Source organism: Gopherus flavomarginatus, chromosome 20 (assembly GCF_025201925.1).
Source record: "Gopherus flavomarginatus isolate rGopFla2 chromosome 20, rGopFla2.mat.asm, whole genome shotgun sequence".
Classification (NCBI taxonomy): domain Eukaryota; kingdom Metazoa; phylum Chordata; order Testudines; family Testudinidae; genus Gopherus; species Gopherus flavomarginatus.
In genome coordinates, this window is record NC_066636.1 from 4,747,940 (window position 1) to 4,771,587 (window position 23,648).

Sequence of the window (23,648 nt, forward strand, 5' to 3'; positions counted from 1 at the left end):
CAGCTTCACCCGCTTCGCTGACTGGCGCTTCATACACCGTGCCCGACTAAACTGCGTCCCGCTCAACGGAGCCGTCCGCCACGGGAACCGAGACAAGCGCTGTAGGAAGTGTGGGTACGCCATGGAGACCCTGCCCCACGTCCTGTGCAGCTGCAAGCCCCACGCCAGAGCCTGGCAGCTGCGTCACAACGCCATCCAGGACCGTCTGGTAAAGGCCATCGCTCCGCACCTGGGAGAAAAAGCCACCAACCGCACCATCCCTGGCACCGACAGCCCACTGCGCCCGGACATCGTCGTCACGGACGAGGCTCGAAAAAAGATCATCCTCGTTGACGTGACGGTTCCTTTCGAGAACAGGACCCTGGCCTTCCGCGAGGCCCGAGCCCGAAAGCTCGAAAAATACACCCCCTTGGCGGACACTCTGAGGTCAAAGGGCTACGAGGTCTATACCGACGCCCTGATCGTTGGGGCCCTGGGCGCCTGGGACCCTTGTAATGAACGCGTGCTTCGGGCTTGCGGGGTAGGCCGTCGCTATGCGCAGCTCATGAGACGCCTGATGGTCTCGGACACTATCAGATGGTCCAGAGACATCTACACGGAGCACGTCACCGGTCACCGCCAATACCAGGAGTAAGCGGGCGTGACTCCGTGCACCCGAAGGGGGGAGGAGATCTTCACACACCCCCGTTGGACTCTATCCCCTGAGCCCTGAACCCACCAAACCAAACTCCACTATGTGAGGGTCGCCCTATCCTCATCACCCAGCTCGCTCCTTTATTCCCACGACTATCTGTAACCTGTTTGTATGAGCGATAAGTACCCTCACTGCCTCTCGACTGTATCTTGATCTCACCCAAAGTTCACCCCACATTGGGGACATGACAGACTGTATATGGTATATGCTGCCCAATACCAAAATACTGAACCCCCCCCCCGTAGTCTGTATGCTATCCCCAATGAAACAATAACTGATGCTTTAAACTCTCTGTATCGTTTATTTTCAAATATTCACTAATAAACATTAAAATCTGTTCTTATCAGTTTGATCTCTGATATGTTCTCGATCTGAGAACTGTCTGTTAAACCGGTTTTTGGAACAGGGGGTGGGACTAGGAGCTTGCTCTGTCCACTCCACGCATCCGCCTGGTATTGCAGTACTTCCGGGCAGGGTGCAGCTCCCCAGGGAGAACGTGCTGGTTACAAAAAAAAGAACAAGACTCTCTGTACTGTGTAGAGTTCTGGGTTGTGTTTTTCTGTTTGCTTTTCCTTTCTAGGTCTTGGTTACTCGCTTTAGCGGCTGCTTTTTCCTTTTTCTACTCCGCTGTTGTTTTATATAGTTCTTAAAAGGTGGTTTTCATGCTTGTGTTATAGAACTGAGGGGTTCTGGGGTTACTGTCTCTCAGCTGTGTTCTCACAGGAGATAATTGTTCCTTTTCTTCTTTCCTTTTGTGAACACATCGCTGGTATCACGCAGGGAGCAGGATGAGATCACATAGAGGACACGGGTCTCTTCCCAGAGCTCCAGTATAGAACTAGTCCAGATCCAAGCAAAACCAGTAGTAAAGCTTCCTCTGACTTCAATAAAATAAGGTCGAGCCCTTAGAAGAGGACGGTGAGTCAGCGCTGCAAATGTTGCCAGCAAAGGACTGACGCACACTAAGAAATGGGGTTCCATGCTGACTCGAGCACTAAGAAATGGGGTTCTGTGGTGACCCTGTTAAAAAGATGTGCCGCTTCCATTATGGGAACCATTATAATTCTGAATCAGTGCGTCCCAAGCAACAATCATTTGCACTTCGATTTGTCTCTCTACTCGGGCTAAGAAATGTTATCTCCCTAAAGCAAGCAGGCAGTTTCAAATGCAGTATTTGTGTAATTTGCATGCCTCAATGATGTTTATGTAGGATGCTGCTTTTAAGCTAAAATGTACATGCACGCGCCTGCAAATGGAGGTAAATTAAGAATGAATAAATACAATCTTATCTAACTAAACAAGTCTCGTCTTGAAGAGAAATGCACGCTGGCATGAATATTTAGGTGGACAAGGATAATTCCTCTTCATACAATATTACTTAAAAGAGGATTTTCTAGCTTCCTGAGTATTAGTTATAGGAAAAGACTGGGGAGAAGACTAGTCCTCAGTAGTCTTGGGGGCCAGGGAAACTAGAAAATCCTCATCTAAGAAAGCAAACAGAAAGATACAAACCAGAGCTCTACACAGTACAGAGAGGTTTGTTCTTTTTTTTGAACCAGCACGTTCTCCCTGGGGGAGGTGCACCCTGCCCAGAAGTACTGCAATACCAGGCGGATGCGTGGCGTGGACAGAGCAAGCTCCTAGTCCAACCCCCTGTTCCAAAAATCCGTTTAATAGAGAGTTCTCATATCGAGAACATATCAGAGATCAAACTGATAAGAACAGATTTAAAAGTTTATTAGAAAATATTGAAAAATAAACGATACAGAGAGTTTGAAAAGTCAGTTATTGATCATTAGGGGTAGCATACAGAGTATAGGGGGATGCTAGTAGTTTGGTATTGGACAGCACATAACATATACAGTCTGCCATGTCCCCAATGCGGGGTGTACGGTGGGTGATATCACGATACAGTCAGGAAGCAGTGGGGGTACATCACTCATACATACAAGTTACAGACAGTCATGGGTAAAGATAAGCGGGCTGGGTAATGGGGATAGGATGACCCACACATGGTGGAGTTCGGTTCGGTGGGTTAAGGGCTCAGGGGATAAAGTCCAGTAGGGGAGGTCCTCAAGTTTCCTCCCCCTCGTGGGTTCACAAAGTCACGCCGGCTCACTGTTGGTATTGGCAGTGGCCGGTGATGTGTGTCGTCAGATGTGTTGTCAGATGCTACCGGTGTGGTGCTCTGCTCTCACCTTGTTGTTATCACTCGGCTGCGTGCGTATGTTCCCTCTGTGTGCTGCCCCAGCTCTGTGCAGATAGCTGACACAGCAGACCCGAAGAGAACCTCCAGTGACCACAGAGTCTAGTAAGGTACGAAGGCACGTCGGCCAGGTTTATTGCCGTATTGGATACAATAATAGTTCCCTGTAGGTTTCTTAGCCTAATTCAGGGCATACTACGAATATGTACCCACGATCAATGGACTTGGCTCAGTCAGTGGCGGGACTTTCCACTGCCCCCTCGGCCGGACAAAGACACCGCCCCAGGGAGGCATTCTTATATACAGGCACAAACAAGTTACACATCACTCCTGACGTATTGAGGTGCAACCCCTCTACGTAGCAAGGTACAACCCCTCTACGTAGTAAGGTGCCGCCTCTCACCTTGTACATGTTGGTTTGAACAAAACAACTCTATCCATCATATTACCCTTTTGCCCCTGTCATTGGGATGGGTCAGTCTGTTCCTTGTTATCTGTGTGGAATGGGCCAGTATGTGAATGTTCTGATCTCTAGTGTTCAGTACCTTTTAGGTACGTATCATCTTGCAGCATCAGCCCTTTCCTTGCCAGCTTCTGTGAGCAGGGCCTGCCTCTGGCTCACAGCTTCACTTTGCTTTATATTAGCAAAGTCTTGACCATTACTTTAGTTCAGGCCTCAGGCCTCATACTGGGCCTTTATCAGGGCCTTCGCTTACTACAATGTACTCTTGTCATAACATAATTCCCAGATTTGGACCTTAGCGTCCAAAATATGGGTGTTAGCATGAAAACCTCCAAGCTTAGTTACCAGCTTGGACCTGGTAAAGCTGCCACCACCCAAAAAATTAGAGTGTTTTGGGGCACTCTGGTCCCCCCAACAACCTTCCCTGGGGACCCCAAGACCCAAATTCCTTGAGTCTCACAACAAAGGGGAATAAACCATTTCCCTTCTCCCCTCCAGGTGTTCCCTCCCTGGGTTCCTGGAGAGATATACAGAAGCAAGCTCCGTGAATCTAAACAGAGGGAATCCACCCTCCCTATTTCCAGTCCTGGAAAACAGAAGTACCGAGAGCTAATCTCTCTTCCCCCCCTCACCCAGAGGGAATGCAAAGTCAGGCTAGTAAATCTAACACACACAGATTTCCCCCTGACTTCTTCCTCCCACCAATTCCCTGGTGAGCACAGACTCAATTCCCTGGAGTTCCCCACTAAAGAAAAAACTCCAACAGGTCTTAAAAAGAAAGCTTTATGTAAAAAGAAAGAAAAATACATAAAAATGGTCTCTCTGTATTAAGGTGACAAATACAGGGTCAATTGCTTAAAAGAAATATGAATAAACAGCCTTATTCAAAAAGAACACAATTCAAAACACTCCAGCAACTACACACATGTAAATACAAAAAAAACCACAACATATAAACCACTATCCTTTCTGTACTTACAACTGGGAAACAGAACATTAGAAAAGCAGGAGGCAGAAAAATCCTCTTATAGCCGAGAGAGTACAGGCAGAAGACCAAGAACAAAGGACTCACACACAAACTTCCTTCCACCCAGATTTGAAAAAGTCTTGTTTCCTCATTGGTCCTCTGGTCAGGTGTTTCAGGTTACTCCTTTCCAGGTAAAAGAACATTAACCCTTAGCTATCTGTTTATGACAACTCTGTGTAAATGTCTCTAGCCGTGAGTAGCGACTTCTCACCCCACAGGTGCGAAATACGTGTTCATTACAGGGGTCCCAGGCACCCAGGGCCCCAACAATCAGAGCATCGGTGTAGACCTCGTAGCCCTTTGTCCGCAGGGTGTCTGCCAAGGGAGCGTATTATTCAAGTTTGCGGGCTCGGGCTTCACGGAAGGCCGGGGTCCTGTTCTCAAACGGGATCATCACGTTGACGAGGATGATCTTTTTCCATCTCGTCCGTGACGACGATGTCTGGGCGCAGTGGGCTGTCGGTGTCGGGGATGGTGCGGTTGACAGCGATCTCTCCCAGGTGCGGGGCCATGGCCTTCACTAGGCAGTCCTGGACGGCGTTGTGGCGCAGCTGCCAGGCTCTGACATGGGGCCTGCGGCTGCACAGGACGTGGGGCAGGGTCTCCATGGCGTACCCACACTTCCTGCAGCGCTTGTCCGGGTTCCTGTTGTGGATGGCTCCATTGAGCGGGACGCAGTTCAGTCGGGTGCGGTGTATGAAGCGCCAGTCGGCGAAGCGGGTGAAGCTGCCCGCAGGGAGGAAGTGGTTGCTGGAGTCCCACTTGCTGGTGACCTCAAAGGCCTTGCCCTGGTCCGGTTTTTTCCTCAGGGTGTCCACGTAGAGCGCGTGGACGGCAGCCTTCAGGGTCTTCTCCAGCGTGCCTCTGGGTCCGGGGCTGACGGTGGTGTTGCCCTCCGTCTCGATCTGCGGTACCAGGACTCCCAGCTCCCGCCGTTCCTCACTCCACATCCAGCGGCAGCCCAGTTGCTTTCCCAGTCGGCGCGTGGTGTTGCGGGCACGGGTCCACAGCGAGGCCATGTTGCCACTGTCCCAGGCGAATTCGCCGTCCAGGGAGCTGCTCAGGAAGGTGGCTACGTCTTGGTCGGAAGGAGCTCTGCCTATTCGCTTCGCGGTGGTGGCGTGCAGGGCGGTCGTTGCCACGTTCTTTATCATGGTGTCCGGGCACGTCAAGAGGCGGAAAGCATGCGTGACGACCGTGATGTCGCAGAGGTCTCCCATGCGAGGGACATTGGCGCCACCGTGCCTGTGAGCGATGTAGACGAGCTCGTTGCTGGCTCTCTGGGGTAGGGACATCCACTTCTTAACCAGTTGCTGGATGGTGTTGTCTGCTTCTTAACCAGTTGCTGGATGGTGTTGTCTGCCTTTGCCATGGCGGATCCTCTCAGGATGAAGGCGATGCAGGGGATCAGGAAAGTGTTGAGGGCGTTGATTTTTTGCCACAGCGCCAGCAGGGATGCGTCGATCTTGGCAGCGTCCTGCATGATCTCCTGGATGGTGTCCTCGGGGGTCTGCTGGACGCGGAAACCCGATGGCGTGCCGAGGTGCCGAGGCGGCCTGCCCCTCTGCCAGGGGAATGACAGATTTGCCCTGGAAAAGTAATTCCGTCATCAGCACCGAGTCCGTCCTACTCCCATCAATGTGGAGGGACGCACACTTCTTGACGTTAAAGCGGAGTCCCGTCCAGTCCGCGACTCTCCCGACGGTGGTGAGCATGCCCTGGAGCCTTTTGGGGTCATCCGCGAGTAGGACCAGGTCATCCGTGTAGGCCAAGATGCTCACCCTTTCGCCGTGCAGGTCGAAGCCGTCAGCGCCGTCGGAGATCGCCCGCAGGAGCGGCTCCATGGGAGGTTGAAGACGATTGGGCTGAGGGGGCAGCCCTGCTTCACGCCGCTGCAGATCGGAATCTCGGCAGTCTCCTCTTCCACCGAACGGATGGTGGTGCTGCAGTCCTCGTAGAGTTCCCGGATTAGACGAAGGAAGGTCTCCGGCATCCCGAACTCCCGTAGCATGCTGAAAATGTGATGGTGGGGGATGGACCCGAAGGCGTTGGCCAGGTCGAGCCACGCTATCGCGCACTGCTTCGATGCCCTCCTGGTCGTCTGGAGGACGGTCTGGAGCAGGAAGTTGTGCTTGTAGCACCCTTCCGATGGCATGAAGCCCTTCTGGGCCGGGCTGATGACTCCCTCGGTCATTGCCCACTCCATGATCCTGGCTGCCAGGCATCTGGCGTACAACTTGTACATCGTAGAGCAGAGGGAGATGGGTCTCCAGTTGCTGGGGTCGTCTCGCTCGCCCTTCTTGTGGATCAGTACAGTCATGGCCTTCTTCCAGGAGGTGGGAGACTGGCCAAAGCGCCAGCACAAGTTAAAGATGACGGAGAGCACGAGGCAGCCGGGGTCTCGCTTCTTGAGGAGGCTGTAGGGGATGCCGTCCTTTCCGGGCGTGGTGTTTTTGGTTCTGGAGAGCCTGGCCGTCACCTTTTTAGGTGTGATGTCGGCCTCTAGGTCGTCTGATTTGGTAACGCGAGGCAGGGGGCGGAGGCACTCCGGGCGCTGCGTGTCGTTCCTGGGCACGCCGCCGAACACTCCGAGGAAGTAGGTGTAGAGGTGCTTGGGCGGGATCGTGCAGTAGGATGAGGGACCATCGAGGACCTCTCTTACGGCCTTGAGGCGATTTGTTCTGTACAACTTCTGGATCCTTGAGGCTGCTGTAGGGTCGTAGCGGCTGCCGCTGTTCCTTCTCCCAGCTCCTGTGGTGGTGGTGTCGCGATTCGGGACGGGCCATCTGAAGGCAGGCCGGATGGTCTCCTGGTTTGGCATCCGCTTGGAGGCAATCTCTGTAGAGAGCTCGCGGGTGAGTCTGTCGATGAGCAGGTCGAATTCCTCAAAGGAGGCTGCTGCTTGCAGCTTCTCATCCAGGCAGCCTGCCAGGGCATGGCTTGCCGGACCGTCGGCTGCCGGTCCTCGAGTTCCTCGGTCTGCGTGGGTAGTGAGTTCGCTGCTTGATCAACGGGTTGCCTCACTTGCGGCTCAGGGGACCTTCCGGTTGGTTCCCGAGGCATAGTCACCGGTGGGGTAGCGTGATTACTGGTTGTTGGTGAGACCTGGTTCGGGTTGGTGGGTGCGGGGGTGACGTCCGGTCTTCCGCGTGCAGCTGTCGTTTGGGGGGTTGCTGTAGGAATGCATGACCTTCTGGCGGCGGGGATCAGCCTGGTGTCTTTTGGGGCCATGCCTGTCCCTCTGATAATGGGGATCTGGTGCTGTGGTCTGATCGTGGTGTTGGCTCCTCTGATGGTAGAAGTGTGCGGGGCAGTCTGGGGGGCGGTCCCTGTTCCCCCCGACGGGTGGTGTTCGCGGTGCGGGCTGAGGAGTCGCGTTGGTTCCCCTTGTGGTTGGTGCTTGCAGGGTGCACCGAGGGCCGGCGTTGGTGCCTCCGGGGGCAGGGTCTTGATTGGCCATGCGCGATAGGGCACTGATTCTTCTTGGGTTGGGGTCATGCTGGTTGGGCATCGAGGAGGCACTGAGACGTCTCGGCTCAGAGAGTTTCCGGGCGACCTGGGACAATGTGACAGGTCTCCTGCTGGCAGAGGCTTGGGTGACGTTTCCCACTGCGGTAGGTGCCGTCCCGACAGCGGGGCCCTGGTTGTTGAGGCGTCTGGTGAGGTTATTGACCTGGGAGGTGGCAGTGATCCCCTTCACAGCAGGGTCCAGCATGGGGATTCTAGAGATGGGGCTGGTCCTTTTGGTGGCATCATCGGTCCTCGAGGCGGGAGTTGTGCTTTCCTCAGTTAGCGGTTGGTCCCCCCTTATCTGCCGTGACTGTGAGGATGCTAGTTGGGGTGCTGAAGCCGGACCATTGTTGGGGGTCGTGGTTGGAACCCGCAGGACCTCAGCAGGGTTCACCTTTGTGATCGCGAGGGGTCCCTTGCATGTGGCATGATAGGACTTGCATTTCTTTTGGGTCTCGAAAGGGCGAATTCCAGCGGCTGCACTTTAAAGCAATCCGTTTGTTGTAGGTCTTGCGAATGTGTTTGCTGAGGGCCCCAAGGGTCTGGACTCCGTGGACGGGAAGGCAGAAGGGTCAGAGGAGGAGGCCTGTAGGGAGTGGGTAACTGGAGGTAAATGTGGTCGTCGTCCCCTGCCTCACCCTCCATAGGGTGGACCCCTGTTGTGCCTGCAGACTCACCAGGTGATTCCTCTGGGTCTGGTGGAGAAGCTTGAGGAGGTGAAGTCTGTCCTGGGGGTGTGCTGGTCTCACTGGCCACGATGTCTCTATGCCTCGGAGGTCAGCATGCGGCATTGAGATCCAGGGCTCTGGAGTCCATTCCCCTTCGAGCAGCCCTCCTCCGGACAGGCGGGTGATAAGAAGTTTCAGAGTCTCGGGTTGGGGAGGTTGTTCCTTCTGGGGCATCCCTCTCTGGAACATCAGGGCAGTGCTTGGCATCCCGGTCCCGGATCATCTGGGGGGCTCCTCCAGTGGCATCCTTCCCAGCAGCGCAGCACTCAGCATCCCGGCCCGCAGTCCTCTGGGGGGCTCCTCAGGCGGCATCCTTCCCGGTGGAGTGGTGCTCAGCATCCTGGTTCTGGGTCATCTAGGGGGCTTCTCCGGCGGAATCCTTCCCAGGGCGGTGGTGATCAGCCTCTTGGTTCTTGGTCATCTGGGGTGCTCCTCTGGCGGCATCCTTCCCAGCTGGGCAGCGATCAGCATCCCGGTCCTCGATCGTCAAGTGGACTCCTCCGGCGGAGTCCCTCCCAGCGGGGCGGTGATCGGCATCCCTGTCCTCGCTTGTTGGGGGTGTGTGATGTTATGAGTATAATATAATATCTCACTGAAAGGTGACAGGGCCAGAAAGAGTTGATTAACTCACCTCACCGACTGACATGACCCATGGGTGAACCTTAAGGACTGGTTAGGGAAGATATGTAAATGAACAGAGCTTTGAAATGTAAGTCTGCATTGTTGGAGGTAGAAGGGCAGATGTTTGCTCAGGTCTTGGGATGTCAGCAAACAAGTCTTGTCTATTGCTATAGTTTTAATTCAAAGATCAAAAAAGGAATATTAGCATTTATGATGATACTCGAGTGAAATAGTATTATTGTCTATGTGTCTCTTTGAAGGTTGTGGTAACCTGTATCTGAACTGTTTAATGGATAAATTACTCTGTGCTAATTGCCAGGATGTTTGGGAGAAGAAGTTAAGCCTATTGTTTTCTCAGGCCGAAAGGCTGCTAGAAATGTATAAGAAGCCTGGGACATGATCCTTCTTCATCTCAGATCTGCTTTGGGTTTCCAGAGGGGGAAACCTTAAGCCATAAGGATTGAGATCCCCAGTCATTGACTGGAGCCACCCTGAATATGGAAATTGGACTATAACCTATGGACTGTTTCTAAAAGGACTTTTGGCAACTACAAGCTCACCTCTACTATGTATCTGAACCTCAAGAATTGAATTCAAGTCCATATGTATATTAATCTTTTAACCAACACACTCTCTCTTTTCTTTTCTAATAAATTTTAGCTTAGTTAATAAGAATTGGCTATAGCGTTTATTTTGGGTAAGATCTAAGTTATAATTGAACCTGGGTATGTGGCTGATCCTTTGGGATTGGAAGAACCTTTTCTTTTATATGATGAAGTAAGATTTTCAGGCATGATCATCATATCTGACAGGTGTGTCTGGATGGAGGCCTGAGGCTGGGCACTGTAAGGGAACTGCGTGGTTTAAACTTCTAAGTAACCAGTGAGGTACCATAGAAGCTGTTTTGTGCTGGCTTGGTAAATCTAAGTATTGGAATAACCACCAGCGTTTGGGGTTTGTCTGCCCCATTTTGTTTGCAGTTCACCCTGATTGAGTGACCTCAGCTGGCTCCCATGGGCAGCACCGTCACAGGGGTCTCCTCCGGTGTCATCCCTTCTGGAGGGGCAGCAGTCAGCATCCCGGTCCTCGGTTGTCGGGGGGCTCCTCTGGCGTTGTCCTTCTCAGCAGGACGGTGATCAGCATCCCGATCCTCGGTCGTCGGGGGAGCTCCTCCGGCGGGGCGATGATCGGCATCCCGGTCCTCGGTTGTTGCAGGGGCTCCTCTGGCGGCATCTCTCCTGGCGGGGCAGTGATCAGCATCCCGGTCTTTGGTCATCTGGGGGGCTCCTCCAGTGGCATCTTTCCCGGTGCAGCTGTGATCAGCATCCTGGTCCTCAGCTGGTGAGGGGGCTCCTCCGGCAGCGTCCTTCCTGGCAAGGCGGCCATCAGCATCCCGGTCCTCAGTCGTTGGTGGGGCTCCTCCAGCGACGTCCTTCTCGGTAGGGTGCCCATCAGTATCCTGGTCCTGGATCCTCGGGGGGGCTCTTCTGGTGGCATCCTTCTCGGCAAAGTGTCCATCAGCATCCTGGTCCTGGTTCCTCAGGGGGGATCCTCCAGTGTCGTCCGTCTCGGTAGCAGCAGGGCAGTGTTCAGCATCCTGGACCTGGGAAGTGTAGAACTGATAAATGAAATTGTTTTTAATTTATTAATGTAACTTCTGTTCACCATCCACACTACACTTGCCTACACTGTAACTTCTGTTCCATATTGTAATTCAAACCCCATTTTAAAACACTCACTCCATTTTGTAAAAGCTTCCTCCAACCTTCCTTTTTGCAAACCCTGCTGTAATCTTATTAGTTTAATTTAGATGTGTGAAGGAGGTATGTATGGATGACGGAATCAACCTCCAGCCCCAGCCTGTCCTGATGAGATAAAGTTCAAATACCAACGGCTGAAGACCTAGACAACAGCCCTAAACAAAGTAAGAAGCATCCACCCTAAAAAGAAAAGGACAACAGAACAACAGAAGGAAGATCAAAGCCAGGTCCAAGGCTGAAAGTCACGCCTGCAATTGATGGGTGATCAATCTAAACCCAGAGGCAGCGTGACACAGCAAGACCTATAGACTTTGAATCCAAACTAAAAGCCTATAAAAAAGAAGGGTGAGATGAGAGACTCTGGGTAACATTCTGCTGCCAACATGGAAGGACATCGGTGCCTGCCCAACAGAGATCCAGCTTGTCTTTGTGCCTGGCTTTCCTGGCCAGTTAGCTGCCACAAGCTACGAACCCAAGCTGCAAAATCAAGCTATGAACTTAAGCTATCTTCAGGACTGGTAACTATGCAGCAGCTGCAGAACATCTGATGGATGTGTGTGTGTGTATGAATGTATGTGTGTGTGTGTATAGGTATTAGGTATAATGTGTGTGTATAAGAATTAAGATATTAGTTATTAGTCATAAATCAAATTGTTATCATAATAAATGTGGTATCTTTGTCTTGCCCCCTGAAAAGATCCTGTGTAGTTTTGTCTGTACAACAGAAGCAGGTGGGGATCTTCTGGGGTCCTCCTCCTGAGGAGCTGTCGAGATGTTCTTGCTCCTGGATGTGAGGTCCCAAAGAGCTGGCCTTCTGCTGCTCAATCTTCCTGTAGAGGTGCCTGCTGCGGTTTTTTTCTGCCAGCTCCCAATGTTTTCACCCTTGTTGGTGGTCTGGGTCTTTGGGCCAGGCTTCGGTTGGGTTTTCTGGAAAGCGGAACACACAGGAACAGGAGCAGTCAGTGAAGAAGTAGCTGAAAAAGAAGAAGAAAGAGAAATGTCTTTCAAGCTTTCAGCAGTGTGGTGCACATGCAAATCAGCAGCATCTTTATGCAAATCAGCTTCAGCAGAAGCATAGATCTGTAGGGCAGCATCAATTTTTTCAAAGATAACTGCAGGAGATTCCATCTGCAGGACAATGGTTTGTAAACGTCCATTTGAAAAAATTAAACTGATAAGAACAGATTTAAAAGTTTATTAGAAACTATTTAAAAATAAATGCTACAGAGAGTTTGAAAAGTCAGTTATTGATCATTGGGGGTAGCATACAGAGTATAGGGGGATGCTAGTAGCTTGGTATTGGACAGCACATAACATACAGGCCTGGTCCACACTACGCAGTTAAATCGATTTTAACAGTGTTAAATCGATTTAACGCTGTACCCGTCCACACTACAATGCACTTTATATAGATTTAAAGGGCTCTTTAAATCGATTTCTGTACTCCTCCCCAACGAGAGGAGTAACGCTAAAATCGATATTAACATATCGATTTAGGGTTAGTGTGGCCGCAAATCGAAGTTATTGGCCTCCGGGCGGTATCCCACAGTGCACCACTGGCCGCTCTGGACAGGAATCTGAACTCTAATGCACTGGCCAGGTACACAGGAAAAGCCCCGCGAACTTTTGAATTGCATTTCCTCTTTGGCCAGCGTGGAGCTCTGATCAGCACAGGTGACCACGCAGAGCTCATCAGCACAGGTAACAATGCAGTCTCCTGAGCATAGAAAAAGAGCTCCAGCATGGACCGCACGAGAGGTACTGGATCTGATCGCTATATGGGGAGAGGATTCAGTGCTAACAGAACTCCGTTCCAAAAGACGAAATGAAAAAACTTTTGGAAAAATTTCCAAGACCATGGTGGAGAGAGGCCACAGCAGGGACTCAGTGCAGTGCAGAGTGAAAGTGAAGGAGCTCAGACAAGCCTACCAGAAAACCAAAGCAGCAAACGGAAGATCCGGGTCAGGGCCAAAAACATGCCGCTTCTACGCTGAGCTGCATGCAATTGTAGGGGGCTGTGCCACCACTACCCCCCTTGTCCGTGGATTCCGAGGTGAGGGTTATAATCTCAACCATGGATGAGGATTCAGCGGAGGGAGAAGATGAGGAGGAGGAAGAGCTTGCAGAGAGCACACAGCACTCCATTCTCCCCAACAGCCAGGAGCTTTTTCTGACCCAGACGGAATTGCCCTCCCAGCCCTCCCAAGCCACTAGCCCAGACAGTGAAGCCATGGAAGCGACCTCTGGTGAGTGTACCTTTGTAAATATAAAACATGGTTTAAAAGCAAGCGATTTTTTAATGATTGATTTGCCATGAGGGCTTGGGATGCATTCGCGGGCAGTAAAGTTACTGGAAAAGTTTGTTAACATGTCTGGGGATGGAGCGGAAATCCTCCAGGGACATCTCTGTGAAGCGCTCCTGGAGGTACTCCAAAAGCCTTTGCAGAAGGTTTCTGGGCAAGGCAGCCTTGTTCCGTCCACCGTGGTAGGACATTTTACCACGCCATGCATGTAGCTAGTAATCGGGTATCATTGCATGACAAAGCATAGCTACGTATGGTCCCGGTGATTGCTGGCATTCAAGAAACATCCGTTCTTTATCTCGCTCTGTTATCCTCAGCAGAGTGATATCGTTCATGGTAACCTGGTTGAAATTAAGGAATTTAAGTAAGGGGACAGAGAGATGGGGGAGGGGAGGAAGGATAGCGCTGAGCTTTTTAGCGTTTGGCCGGTAGGAATCTTCTCAGCTACCAGCCACGCGGGGGGGTGGGAGGAGAAAGGGGGGGTGATTAGCAGTGATCTTCCATGATACCAGCCATATGGTGGGGAGAGGGGTAAAGCAATTCTAGAGAATTGGATTGGGGAGGGGAGGGGTTGTTGTCTGCTGCTCCTTGTTAACAGGAAAGAAGCAGCAAAGGGAGAACCTATATGCCTTATATGCCTTACCATGACAGCATGCAAGCTGAATTGTGATGCCCGGACCTGCGTCTGTGTTGATCTGTAACACCAGAGCCGCAGGCACTCAATATTAAAAGATTCCAAATGCGACCTTCTACTGAAATCACACGTGCTATGTAAGGTGAATAGTGTTGTTCACTGTGAAAGAGTATAACCATTGTTCTGTAAAATGTATCTTTTTCAATCTCCCTATTTTCCCCCACTCATGCAGCTGCACATTTTTCAAGCCTCCCTACTCCATCCCGAAGGCTAGCTCAGATAAGGCGGAGGAAGAAGAGGACACGAGATGAAATGTTCTCTGAAATCATGGAAGTAACCCGCAATGAAAGAGCTCATCTGAGGGAGTGGAAGGACGTGGTAGCAAAGTACAGGAAAGATGCCAGTGAACGTGAGGACAGGAGGGACAAACATGAGGATAGGAGGGACGAACGTGAGGATAGGAGAGATGCTTGAGATGAGAGGTGTAGACAGGAAGATCAGCGGTGGCGGGATGCAACGCTGGAGCTGCTGCGTGATCAAACTGACATCCTCCGACGTCTGGTGGATCTTCAGGAGGAGCAGCGTGGTCACAGAGTGCCGCTGCAGCCCATGTTTAACCACCCTCAGTACTCACCATGCTCCATGTCTTCCTCACCCAGACGTGTAAGAACGCGTGGGGGAAGGCTTTGTGCACCAGCCCACTCCACCCCCGTGGACAGCCCAACCAAAAGGCTGTCATTACATTGAGATGTGCTTAATGGCCTTTTCCTTCCCTCCTATCCTCCTCCCAAACCAATCCCGGGATACCTTGTTAATTCTCTTCCTCTTTTTATAATTACATGCTTTTTAAATGAAGGGGGAGGGTGGGTTGCTTACAGGGAATGACTTTTAATAAAGAATATATGCTTTTTAAACGATAGTGACTTTATTTCCATAAACAAGCTGTAATCGAAGGGGGAGGGTGGGTTGCTTACAGGGAATGACTTTTAATAAACAATACATGCTTTTTAAACGATAGTGACTTTATTTCCATAAGAAAGCTGTAATCGAAGGGGGAGGGTGGGTTGCTTACAGGAGGAGTCAATAAAGGGTGGGAGGTTCATGAAGGGGAAACAAACACAGCAGTCACACCGTACCCTGGCCCATGATGAAACTCGTTTTTAAGGCTTCTCTGATGCGCACCACTTCCTGGTGAGCTCTTCTAATTGCCCTGGTGTCTGGCTGCACGTAATCAGCGGCCAGGTGATTTGCCTCAGCCTCCCACCCTGCCATAAAGGTCTCCCCCTTGCTCTCACAGAGATTGTGGAGCACACAGCAATAACAACGGGGAACATTGGTTTGGCTGAGGTCTGAGCAACATTCACCAGCAAGCCTTTAAATGGCCAAATGCACATTCTACTGCCATCCTGCACTTGCTCAGCCTGTAGTATCATAGATTATTATGGCTGGAAGGGACCTCAGGAGATCATCTAGTCCAATCCCCTGTTCAAGGCAGGACCAATCCCCAAATGGCCCCCTCAAGGATTGAACTCACAACCCTAGGTTTAGCAGACCAATACTCAAACCACTGTGCTAGTCGAACAGCTCCTGGCTACTGTCTAGGCTGCCTGTGTATGGCTTCATGAGCCATGGCATCAAAGGGTAGGCTGGGTCACCGAGGATAACTACAGGCATTTCAACATCCCCAACTGTTATTTTCTGGTCCGGGAAGTAAGTCCCTTGCTGCAGCCGTTTAAACAGAACAGTGCTTCTGAAGACGCGAGCGTCATGAACCCTTCCTGGCCATCCCACATGGATGTTGGTGAAACGTCCCTTGTGATCCACCAGTGCTTGCAGCACTGTTGAAAAGTACCCCTTGCTCCAGTGCCAAGATACGGATATGGGTTCCATCTATCACCCGCCCACAGTTAGGGAATCCCATTGCAGCAAAGCCATCCACTATGACCTGCACGTTTCCCAGAGTCACAATCTTTCGTAGCAGCAGCTTAATGATTGCTTTGGCTACCTGCAGCACAGCAGCCCCCACAGTAGATTTTCCCACTCCAAATTGATTCCCGACTGACCAGTAGCTGTCTGGCGTTGCAAGCTTCCAGAGGGCTATCGCCTCTCGCTTCTCCACTGTGAAGGCTGCTCTCATCTTGGTATTCTGGCGTTTCAGGGCAGGGGAAAAAAGTGACAAAGTTCAAAGAAAGTGCTCTTACGCATGCGAAAGTTTCGCAGCCACTGCGAATCGTCCCACACCTGCAAAACTATGGGGTCCCACCAGTCTGTGCTTGTTTCCTGGGCCCAAAATCGGCGTTCAATGGGTAGAACCTCCCCCATTTCCAGCAGGAGCTCCAAAGCGCGGGGGCCCGCAGTTAGGGAGAATTCAGTGTCTATGTCCTCATCACTCTCGTCGCCGCTCTGCCGTAGCCGCCGCCTCCTCCTCGCCTGCCTTTGCAGTTCATGGTTCACTATAGACTGAACGAGAATGCGCAAGGTGTTTACAACGTCCACGATTGCGCTATTGATCTGAGCAGGGTCTATGCTTGTTGTGCTATGGCGTTTGCTTTTAGTTCACCTAGGAAAAAAGGCGCGAAATGGTTGTCTGCTGCTTTCAGGAAGGGAGGGGTGAGGCTGTACCCAGAACCACCCACGACAATGATTTTTGCCCCATCAGGCACTGGGATCTCAACCCAGAATTCCAAGGGGCAGGGGAGACTGCGGGAACTATGGGATAGCTACGGAATAGCTACCCACAGTGCAACGCTCCGGGAATCGATGTTAGCTTCAGACCATGGACGCACACCGCCGAATTAATGTGCCTAGTGTGGCCGCGTACAATCGACATTATAATATCTGTTTTATAAAACCTGTTTATGTTAATTTGAAATTACCCTGTAGTGTAGACGTACCCATACAGTCTGCCATGTCCCCAGTGCGGGGTGTACGGTGGGTGAGATCAAGATACAGTCAGGAAGCAGTGTGGGTACATCACTCATACATACAAGTTACAGGCAGTCATGGGTAAAGATAAGCGGGCTGGGTAATGGGCATAGGATGACCCTCACATGGTGGAGTTTGGTTCGGTGGGTTCAGGGCTCAGGGGATAAAGTCCAGCAGGGAAGGTCCACAAGTTTCCTCCCCCTCATGGGTTCACCAAGTCACGCCGGCTCACACTTGGTATTGGCGGTGGCCGGTGATGTGCTCTGTGTAAATGTCTCTAGACCATCGAATAGTGTTTGAGATCATTAGGTGTCGCATGAGCCGCGTGTAGCGACGGCCCACCCCACAGGTGCGAAGTACGCGTTCATTACAGGGGTCCCAGGCACCCAGGGCCCCAACAGTCAGAGCATCGGCGTAGACCTCGTAGCCCTTTGTCCGCAGGGTGTCTGCCAAGGGAGCGTATTTTTCAAGTTTGTGGGCTCGGGCTTCGTGGAAGGCCGGGGTCCTGTTCTCGAACGGGATAGTCTCGTCGACGAGGATGATCGTTTTCTGATCCCTGTCTGTGACGACGATATCCGGGCGCAGTGGGCTGTCGATGTCGGGGATGATGTGGTTGACAGCGATCTCTCCCAGGTGGGGGGCGATGGCCTTCAGTAGGCGGTCCTGGACGGCGTTGTGCTAGTGTGTGGCTGGAGTGGTGCAGTGTTTGTGTATGTTTGCAATCGTGTGTGTCTGTGTGTCTGCAGGCTCTGCTGCCCTCTGCCTGTAGCAGCGACAACCGCTAGTGTGTGCCCCAGGTGTGTCGTGTGTGTGTGTCTGGGATTGTGTGAGTTCCTTTGTGCATCAGCATGTGTGACTGTCTGGCTCTGTGGAGTTGTGGAGGTGGGTGTGGTAGCTGTGGTTTGTTTGTGTGTGTGTGTGTCACCTGCTGCAGGATACAAGGTCCTGCAAACGCATTTCCTACCGGTTAGCCCAGCAACACACCAACACTGATACAAACACAGTGTCACACAGACACAGAGCAGGGCTCAGCCCCACCAGCAGGGAGCGGCAGGGACACACACATCTCCCTAGGGCCAGCTTGGATGATTTCCCATCATGAGCCAACATGGCAGGCTTCGGAGCAGGTGTCCTGCTGCTCTTCCTCCTGAGCAACCTCGGGGTTTATTGTCTGGCCAGGAGAATCCGCCAACGGAAAGAACTGGGCGGGAGTCTGCAGGGTAAAGGACCCCCTGGGGTGGGAATTGGGAGAGGGGCAGAAAAGGGGGGGGGGCTTTGGCTGCATCATGGAAAACCTGGAGTGTGGGTGCATGAAGAAAATCAACCCACTGCTGTGTGTGTGTGTGTGTGTGTGTGTGTGTGAGAGAGAGAGAGACTCCACCCCCTGCTGGAGGGGCTGAGCCCTGCACTGTATGTGTGTCCCTGATGCCCCCTGCTGGAGGGGATGAGCCCTGCACTGTGTGTGTGAGGGTTGGCGGAAGCGGCCTGCTTCTGGGGGGTAAGGGGGGGGCGGTTGCCAGAAGGGGGAAACGATCGATGTGGGGGGAAATGTTTAAAGAAGGAAAATAAACAGTGAAAGGGGATAATTGTGTCTCCTTCCCCAGGGGACAGCAGAGAGGACCCCAGTGCCCCACAGAGAGACTCGCTCTATGAGGTCAGTTGGGGGAATCTGTTAACCCCTGGGTCCCCACTGCCCACACATACTGCCTGGGGTTGAGTATGCAGCTGCAGCCTGTGCCCCCCTGCCCAGCAGGGTGAAAGCCTGCCCCCAGCTGGACAGAATCAGCACTACCTGAGCATGCATCATAAACCCCGTCCTGCTAATGGCTGAGGGGAGATTTTCCTTCATATCCAATAGCCAGATCCTGCGCTGGCACAGGAGGCTGGGAGATCTCTCCCCAAATACAGTTGGGGATGCTTGTTGTTAGTGCGCCAGGTAACTGCAGTTCACAGCTCTGCAGGGTGGTAAAGGTGGGCACGAAACCCAGGAGTCCGGGCTCACAGACCCACCCCCCCCTGCTCTAACCACTAGATCTCATTCCTCTCCCAAAGCTGGGGATAGAACCCAGCTGCTTTCCCTCCAACACCACTAGACCCCACTCTCCTCCCAGAGCCAGGGAGAGAACCCAGGAGTCCTGGATCCCACTTCCCCACCCCACTCTGCTCTAACCACTAGATCCCATTCCTCTCCCAAAGCTGGGGATAGAACCCAGCTGCTTTCCCCCCACTACCGCTAGACCCCACTCTCCTCCCAGAGCCAGGGAGAGAACCCAGGAGTCCTGGATCCCACTTCCCCGCCCCGCTCCCATTACTGCAGCTTCACGCAGACATAACACACAGGTCTCCTGCTGGGGGAGTGTCCCCTCTTTCACACAATCTGTCTTTCTTCCTGTGTCTCCGGCAGGAAATCCCATGCGCCGGGGAGATTCCCTGCCCCTCGGACGACGATGACGACTATTATAACAGCCCCAAGGACTATTGTAACTGAGATCCCTGCCGTTCACAGTCCCGTCCGCGCCACTGCAACCCGGATCTTGATAAGAGTCCACTGCTCACGCCCCAGGCAGTGTTCACCCTCCTCCATGAGCTGGAGAAACCCACAAGAACCCATGCATCCTAACTCCCAGCCCTTCTTCCGCCTCGCAGCAGAGCTGAGCCCCAGGGCAGGCCCCACTTGGGCCATGCTATCTAGCTTGCTTGCTAGCATATATTTACCTGCCCCTGGATATTTCCACTACATGCATCTGAGGAAGTGGGTATTCACCCATGAAAGCTCATGCTCCAAAACGTCTGTTAGTCTATAAGGTGCCGCAGGATTCTTTGCTGCTTTTACAGATCCAGACTAACACGGCTACTCCTCTGATTCCTGTAGTGTAGACAGAGCCCGAGAGACATCCCAGACAAGTTGGTGTCAGCTCTGCCTAGCCTGCTTGATGGCCCATTAAGGACCATCAGCTGAACAACTGACCCATTGAGAGAAGGCAGATAAGCCTTGTAACTCAGTAAAGTATGCAGGAACTTGCCATTGTGACTCCAGACTCCATTTTGCTGTAATTTTCCACAGTAAGAACAAGGAGGTGTTCTTACACCTGGAAAAGACTATAAATGGCTGATGCCTCATCTCCATATTGTCTTCAATCCTGCTTCTTACCTCTGGAGGGACTTTGCTACAAACGGAAGCTCTGTGCAAAGGACGGATGATGTTGTACCAATTATATTAGACCAATAAAAACCAGCAGGATATTATTAAAGGGGACAAGGCAAAGATGCCACATTTATTATAACAATTTATGACTAATAACTAATATCTTAATTCTTATACACACACATTATACCTATTACCTATACACACACACACACACACACACACATTTACATTATACCTATTACTTATACACACACACACACACATTCACATTATAATACCTAATACCTATACACACACACACACATACATTCACACACACACACCCACATTTATCAGGTGTTCTGCAGCTGCTGCATAGTTACCAGTCCTGAAGATAGTTTAAGTTCATGGCTTAATTTTGCAGCTTGGGTTTGTAGCTTGTGGCAGCTAACTGGCCAGGAAAGCTGGGCACAAGGCTGAGCTGGATCTCTGTTGGGCAGGCACCGATGTTTTTGCATGTTGGCAGCAGAATGTTACCCAGAGTTTCTCATCTCACCCTTCTTTTTTATAGGAGTTTGGATTTAAAGTCTATAGGTCTTGCTGTGTCACGCTGCCTCTGGGTTTAGATTGATCACCCATCAATTGCAGGCGTGACTTTCAGCCTTGGACCTGGCTTTGATCTTTCTTCTGTTGTTCTGTTGTCCTTTTTTTTTTAGGGTCGATGCTTCTTACTTTGTTTAGGGCTGTTGTCTAGATCTTCAGCCTTTGGAATTTGAACTTTATCTCATCAGGACAGGCTGGGGCTAGAGGTTGATTCCATCATTCATACATACCTCATTTACACATCTAACTAAACTAATAAGATTACAGCAGGGTTTGCAAAAATAAAGGTTGGAGGAAGCTTTTACAAAATGGAGTGAGTGTTTTAAAATGGGGTTTGAATTACAATATGGAACAAAAGTTACAGTATAGGCAAGTGTAGTGAATGGTGAACAAAAGTTACATTAAAAAAGTGAACAATTGAAAACAATTTCATTTATCAGTTCTACAATGACCCATCCCAGCGGGGGATGTTCCAGAGACTTGATTTGAACCTGCAGTTTACTCCATCACTGCTACAAGCCTCAACCAAAGCTTTGTCATTACTGTACGTAATTGATTCCATTTAACCAATTCTAGCTCTCATCTATATCTTTTTCCTTTTATGAATAAATCTTTAGATTTCAGATTCTAAAGGATCGGCAACAGCGTGATTTGTGGGTAAGATCTGATTTGTATATTGATCTAGGTCTGGGGCTTGGTCCTTTGGGATCGAGAGAACCTTTTTTCTTTTACTGGAGTACTGCTTTTCATAACCATCTGTCCCCATAACAAGTGGCACTGGTGGTGATACTGGGAAACTGGAGTGTCTAAGGGAATTGCTTGTGTGACTTGTGGTTAGCTAGTGGAGTAAAACCAAAGTCCTCTTTGTCTGGCTGGTTTGGTTTGCCTTAGAGGTGGGAAAACCCCAGCCTTGGGTTGTAACTGCCCTGCTTTAAGCAACTGGTCCTGAATTACGACAGGTTTCAGAGTAGCAGTCGTGTTAGTCTGTATCCGCAAAAAGAACAGGAGTACTTGTGGCACCTTAGAGTCTGTTTTTGAAGTTGTTTTGTTGCAAAATTGCCACCTTCAAGTCTGTCACTGAGTGGTTAGAGAGGCTGAAGTGTTCTCCCACTGGTTTTTGAATGTTCTGATTCCTGATGTCAGATTTGTGTCCATTTATTCTTTTGCGTAGAGACTGTCCGGTTTGGCCAATGTACATGGCAGAGGGGCATTGCTGGCACATGATGGCATATATCACGTTGGTAGATGTGCAGGTGAACGAGCCCCTGATGGCGTGGCTGATGTGATTAGGTCCTGTGATAGTGTCACTTGAATAGATATGTGGATAGAGCTGGCATCGGGCTTTGTAGCAAGGATAGGTTCCTGGGTTAGTGTTTGTGGTGTATGGTGTGCGGTTGCTGGTGAGTATTTGCTTCAGGTTGGGAGGCAGTCTATAAGCGAGGACTGGCCTGTCTCCCAAGATCTGTGAGAGTGAGGGATCATCTTTAAGGATAGGTTGTAGATCTTTGATGATGCGCTGGAGAGGTTTTAGTTGGGGGCTGTAGGTGATGGCTAGTGGCGTTCTGTTATTTTCTTTGTTGGGCCTGTCCTGTAGTAGGTGGTTTCTGGGTACTCTTCTGGCTCTGTAGGTGGCAATTTTGCAACAAAAAAACTTCAAAAACAGACTCCAAAGAGAGACTGCTGAACTCAAATTAATATGCAAATTAGACACAATTAACTCAGGCCTAAACAGAGACTGGGAATGGTTGGGTCATTACACTAATTGAATCTATTTCCCTATGTTAAGTTCTCCTCACACCTTCTATGGGTCATCTTAATTATCACTTCAAAAGTTTTTTTTCTCCTGCTGATGACAGCTCATCTCACTTGATTAGACTCTTCCTGTCGGTATGCACACTTCCACCTTCTCATGTTCTCTGTATGTATATATATCTCCTGTCTGCGTGTTCCATTCTATGCATCCGAAGAAGTGAGCTGTAGCTCATGAAAGCTCATGCTGTATTAAATTTGTTAGTCTCTAGGGCCTTGGCTACACTCACACTTTACAGCGCTGCAACTGGGGTGTGAAAAAACACCCCCCTGAGCGCTGCAAGATACAGCGCTGTAAAGTGTCAGTGTAATCAGGGCAGCAGCGCTGGGAGCGCGGCTCCCAGCGCTGCACGCTACACCTGTAAGGGATGTGGTTTACATGCAGCGCTGGGAGAGCTCTCTCCCAGCGCTGCCGCTCCGACTACACTCACACTTCAAAGCGCTCCCGCGGCAGCGCTCTCGCAGCACTGCCGGGGCAGCACTTTGAAATTCCAAAAGTAGCCGTATCCTAAGGTGCCACAAGTACTCCTGTTCTTTTTGTGGTCCTGAATTGGCACTCTCAGTTGGGTCCTGCCAGAACCAGCATCGTTACAGGGTCCAATGGGTTAGAGTGGGGGGCCTGGGAGTCAGGACTCCTGGGTTTCTATGTCTGGCTTGGAGAGGGGTGTGGGACCTAATGGTTAGATGACGAGAGGGGGCAAGGGCTTTTCCCTGGCAGGCAGCTGGGTGGAGTGAGCAGTGAGCATCTCAGACCTGTTCCTAGCAAATGTGTCTGAAGCACAAAATTGACACCAGGGCTGGCTGAACAGGCCATGGGGACTGAGCTCTCCTCTGCCCCCTAGAGGGGAGCTGGGCATTAGCAGGGAGGCCGTGAGCATGGGGTACAGCAGTGGTTCTCAAACGCTTGTATTGGTGACCCCTTTACACAGCAAGCCTTTGAGTGCAGCCCCCCTTAGACATTACAATCACCTTTTTTATGTTTAGTACTATTACAAAGGCTGGAGGTGAAGCGGGGCTGGGGATGGAGGCTGAGAGATTGTGACCCCCCCCGTAATACCCGCACGACCCCAGTCTGAGATCCCCTGGGGTACAGACTGGCTCAGCAAAGACCCCGGAGGGAATTCAGTCTCCAGAGCACGTGAGCTGCGCCTTCGCTTTGTGCTGACAGAAGCCTCCAGGTGGCGCTGTTACAAATTGCGTAGGGGCCACCATGGGGCCTACGGTGTGACCCACGCGAA

At 51.2% G+C, this 23,648-nt stretch overlaps 2 protein-coding genes and 2 non-coding genes across 9 annotated transcripts in view; 2 read left to right on the plus strand and 2 right to left on the minus strand.

The window, feature by feature from the left end:
- The window catches only part of LOC127038424 (uncharacterized), a 49,964-nt gene extending 41,594 nt beyond the window's left edge, over positions 1-8,370 (minus strand). Inside the window, exon 1 of the mRNA XM_050931024.1 lies at positions 7,581-8,370. Coding sequence (XP_050786981.1) covers positions 7,581-8,105 — 525 coding nt within the window. The 5' untranslated portion in view covers positions 8,106-8,370. The remainder of the gene's footprint in view (positions 1-7,580) is intronic.
- Positions 1-14,791, plus strand: part of LOC127038425 (uncharacterized) — a 72,028-nt gene extending 57,237 nt beyond the window's left edge. For 4 of the 6 annotated variants that reach the window (XR_007770634.1, XR_007770628.1, XR_007770638.1 and 1 more), the window contains one exon: positions 14,179-14,791. Coding sequence is in view for 2 of the 6 variants with exons in the window: in XM_050931026.1 (XP_050786983.1) it covers positions 14,179-14,420 (242 nt within the window). In the remaining 4 variants the exon portion in view is untranslated. Of the gene's footprint in view, positions 1-13,062; positions 13,256-14,178 lie in introns of all 6 variants that reach the window. The other 2 variants (XR_007770631.1, XM_050931027.1) reach the window with 1 other exon arrangement.
- LOC127038477 (U2 spliceosomal RNA) lies at positions 990-1,180 on the plus strand. Its single transcript, XR_007770660.1, has one exon. It is a non-coding gene; the product is annotated as a U2 spliceosomal RNA (small nuclear RNA).
- Positions 2,268-2,454, minus strand: LOC127038493 (U2 spliceosomal RNA). Its single transcript, XR_007770673.1, has one exon. It is a non-coding gene; the product is annotated as a U2 spliceosomal RNA (small nuclear RNA).
- Positions 14,792-23,648: the final 8,857 nt, after the last annotated feature.